This window comes from Pholcus phalangioides, unplaced genomic scaffold (assembly GCF_987345545.1).
Source record: "Pholcus phalangioides strain wild (caught in Gottingen) unplaced genomic scaffold, Ppha-v1.0 ptg000004l_1, whole genome shotgun sequence".
Classification (NCBI taxonomy): Eukaryota; Metazoa; Arthropoda; class Arachnida; order Araneae; family Pholcidae; genus Pholcus; species Pholcus phalangioides.
This window is the reverse complement of record NW_028301597.1, coordinates 53,100,955-53,105,046: the sequence shown is the minus strand read 5'-3', so window position 1 is coordinate 53,105,046 and position 4,092 is coordinate 53,100,955. Positions and strand designations below refer to the sequence as shown.

At 42.6% G+C, this 4,092-nt stretch overlaps 1 protein-coding gene across 1 annotated transcript; it reads left to right on the top strand.

Moving 5' to 3' along the window:
* Positions 1 to 374: 374 nt before the first annotated feature.
* Positions 375 to 968, top strand: LOC149087836 (uncharacterized). Its single transcript, XM_089231984.1, has one exon. It carries the CDS (start codon positions 375 to 377, stop codon positions 966 to 968), a length of 594 nt encoding a protein of 197 aa, XP_089088110.1.
* Positions 969 to 4,092: the final 3,124 nt, after the last annotated feature.

Here is a 4,092-nt window from a genome sequence, read left to right as displayed (position 1 = left end):
AGCGCCATCTGGTATAAAAATCCGGCACAGAGACTCCGTAAATTACTAGATGTTGCCCAACGTTCGTTCTTATTATATGTAACTGGTGCATACAGAACTACGGAAAACCCTCTGCTCAGCCTATATGTTGAATATGACGCTCGTCGATCTACAATCCTGCATTTGGGTAAGGAGGTTTGGATGGACGGAATTCTTATAACACCTGATGCCTACGAAGGGAACAATAGGGGTTGGCTTCATCATCCAAGTGTGGACTTGTTCCAGAATCAAGTTCCGCTGCCTGGTGCGGAACAATGCTCATCGGATGAAGCTATTAGTATATTCACGGACGGCTCAAAAACAGAGACATCCACGGCCTGTGCATATACGTAGTTATGAATGCAGAAGGATCTGTTGAAGAGGCTTGGAGTCGACGGTTGGGTCAAGGGAACAGCATCTTTCAGGTGGAGGTTCTGGCCATACTAGCTGCAGTAGAATGGGCGATTAAGCAAAATCAGCAGACGACGATATATATTGACAGCGCGTCTAGTATTAATGCGATTCGTGATCAGCGCACTCCACATGAAAATACTCGGCGAATACGCAAGCATTTATACAACCATCCGTCTATCAGTATCAAATGGGTCAAAGGCCATGCAGGAATAGCGGGGAATGAAATTGCGGACAGATTGACCAAAGATGCTCTTAATCTCCCAACGGAAGAACAACTCTTGCTGCCACGCAGTCACATCAAACAGGCGCTAAAAAGTGACCTGTTACAAAAGTGGCAACAGCTATGGTACAAGAATGCACATAAAGATGCCTATAAGATACAGAAACGCGTCCGTTGGAGAAGTACCACTTGGTCTAGAGAGAAAGTGATTATGATAACTGAGCACGGCCCATTACCGACTTATCTAGAACGTTTCAAGAAGTCGGACAACGCCATGTGTACTTGTGGTAAGATTGGATCTAGTCAACCGTCTTAAAGAGTGCCTTTTAACCTTTCAAGCGGCTTTGATCACAGTCGATCTCAAGGAGGCATTTCGATGCTTTCCCCCCCCCCCTTCCCCGACAATAAAATGATCTTCACTCCTAGTTACAGCCCGTCCGTGGCATCTACTGGCGTGTTTCCCGGAGGGGGGGGGGCATGGCCCCCACATCCTGTAACGGGGCCCCTAGGCTGGGATCTTTTGTGGGCCCCCCGGTCAGACTTTCAACGGGCCCCTTTTGTAGCTAATTTATAGCGTGAAAAAGCAAAAAAATTATGATAATCGTCCCGGGCTCCAGGGCTATGGCCCCCCTCCCCTCTGTGGGGGCCATAGGGGGGCGCTCAGCGAGCTATAAGCAGGGCCATGGATTCCCACATACTGGAGAAGGGCTTCTAGCCTGGGATCTTTGGCGGGTTTTTTATTCCATGTAATTTTTTTTTTTTTTTCATGATAAAGGGGCCGCACCTTCTGCAGCTGACAAAGAGCATTTCAATAGGGTTCAGTTTCGGCTGCTTCAATGCAGGTTTACTGGAGAAACTGGAGAAACCGCGAGACACCCAGGCTCTGTCGCAAGAAGCAACGTAAGCACTTCGCCCCCCCCCCGGAGGGGGGGAAACAGGGCATCTCCGGTAAAACCAAAATTTATTGATACGTCAAAGATTACATATAGTGCAAAGAAATCAAAAATTATGTAAATCGAAGAATCAAATTAATCAAGTTAAAGTAAAATGCAACGGGCACGGATAATAAATAATCATGGAAAGTTGTATAAAAATCGTATCGCAAAAGGCGCAATCAGAAATTTGATTGATCAAGGATTGTATCAAATGACAAGAAGGGCAGAGCACCTCATTGCACTCCGGCAGTTCAATACAGTCAGTCTAATTTCTCCGAGACGTCATTAATTAGGTTTGGGATTCATCCTGCTCCTCGCTCGCAAACAGTGCCACCAGCGCACTGTCAGGGTGAAGACGCGGCGATCTCCTTAACGGCGCTGGTACCGGAGTTGCAGGAGCTGGAGGAGACGGATCCCTTATCTTCTCGGGATGTTCCTCAAGAAATTTCACCATTTTTCTTATCTTTTCCTTTGATTCCTCTCGACGTAGTATGCCAAGCATCCATGGTCTGTGTAGATGGGCAGTCGGCGAACGGAAGTGGTAGGGTGTCGTTTCTGGACAGCATGTGGCGTAGTGCAGGGGCGTGCCAGGCTCAAGACAAGAGCATTTATCGCTGGCAATCACTTTAAAGCGATGTAAGGTTGCCGGGAAAGACCCATGACCGGTGACAAATAAGATGAGCTCTCGTGACCAGCCCCTGCTCCTAGTATCTACTTTCTTCATAACTTCATGAGTTGATCTTCCTGACGCCTCCGGCATATCCCAATGCAATTGCAGCCCTCTAATACTTATAATCAATAAAGCGTAGTATAAAATGATTTTTTTTCTGTTAGACATATCAATAAATTAATAAAACTTACCATATGTTTTATTTTTTTCAATCATATTTAAAATTTATTTAAGACAAATTTAAACTCCATTTGGCTTGCGTACTTGTAAAAGTGACAATATTTGAATCGAGTTTTTAATAAAAAATTTATGCAACTAAAAAAATTATTATTTTTCTAATTTAAAACCTGATATATGACTCAATATATGAGAGTAAAATAAATCTTAAATAAGTGACATGTAGTTTGATTTTGGGGGAAATATACACTGTATCTTGAAATATAAATAAATACAGGGCTTGACAAAAATCAGTAAAAAATTTAGGCAGCAGCCAAATTTTGTAAGAGCCAAGCATGGTTTTTTCACGAGAAAAGTATCTTGAATAATCTTTTTTCAACCTTTCTGGGAATTTATGACCCCTTTCCAGGGCCGCAACTAGATATTTTGTCACCTGGGGCAATTCGGAATTTTGGCGCCCCTTGCATGTAGAAGAAGCAGTTAAAATGTGAATTCGACTCCCATTCTGGTCCAGCGTCCGGAGCACCAGACCCACCTGCTTTCTCTAGTTGTGGCTCTGCTCCTTTCCATGTTGGAAGACAATTATGAAATCGGAAATTTTTGAGCCATCACTAGATTCTGATTTAGCAATCATATACAAAATTTTAGGCGCGAATACAGATTTTACAGTCGCCATGATGACCTGGCGCTTGGGGTTTGTCCAACCCTGGAATAAATAAAGATGCATATACTGTTCTGAATATATTTTTTGTATATAGTCATTTTCATAACCCCGCCCAGGGGATTTCGGGATTCATGAGATCTGGGGAATCCTGGGAGGATATACTCAGATTTACGGCATGACTAGATCTGAATAAATTGCCTATGGCGATAGATAGGAGTTGTGCTCGTTTCAATGAGAGAGAGAGAATGAAAGTATATTTTTACTTGGACCGTGATCAAACTAGAATGGGGCTCAAGGGCAAAGGCTTACGCCCCCAACAATCAAATAAATTTTTGTTAATTAAATGCTTTTGGAAAATTGGCACCAACTCAAAAATTCTCTGGAAGAAATTCCGTGCCCCCCCCCCTCCCCATAGATTGGTTTTCTTGGGTACGCTCCTGCTCAGGGGTAGTCCCATTCCAAGGGCGTAGCGAAGAGGAAGACTTGGGGGTCTGGTCCCCTCGTCCGAAATGTGAGAAAATGACCGAAAAAAGGGAAAAAGATGACCAAATCTATTGTTCTATCACTTTGGTCCCCCCCTCCCGAACGAAATTTCTGGCTACGCCCTTGTCCCATTCACTTTGGTAACAATACATGAAATGATTGTTATACAGTCGAATATCCTGTTATAACGAACTCCAAGAAACCGGAGAAAACACTTCGTTATAAAGAAATTTCAGATTGTTTGCATTGTTACTATGTATACTTATTAGAGGGATTAGAAAACCATTCGTTAAAACAATATTTTCGCTATAACGGTATTCGTTAAAACGGGATTCGACTGTAATTAGAGCCCGAATTTTCCACTTAAAAAAAATTTCTAAATATGAACTAAAACTGAGAAAATATATGCTAAAGAACAAATAACCAAGCAAAAAACGCAAATGCGTTTTTAAATGTATCTTTTCTATTTATCTCGGTGCATATTCATTTGCAAAAACATTCTCATGCAAAT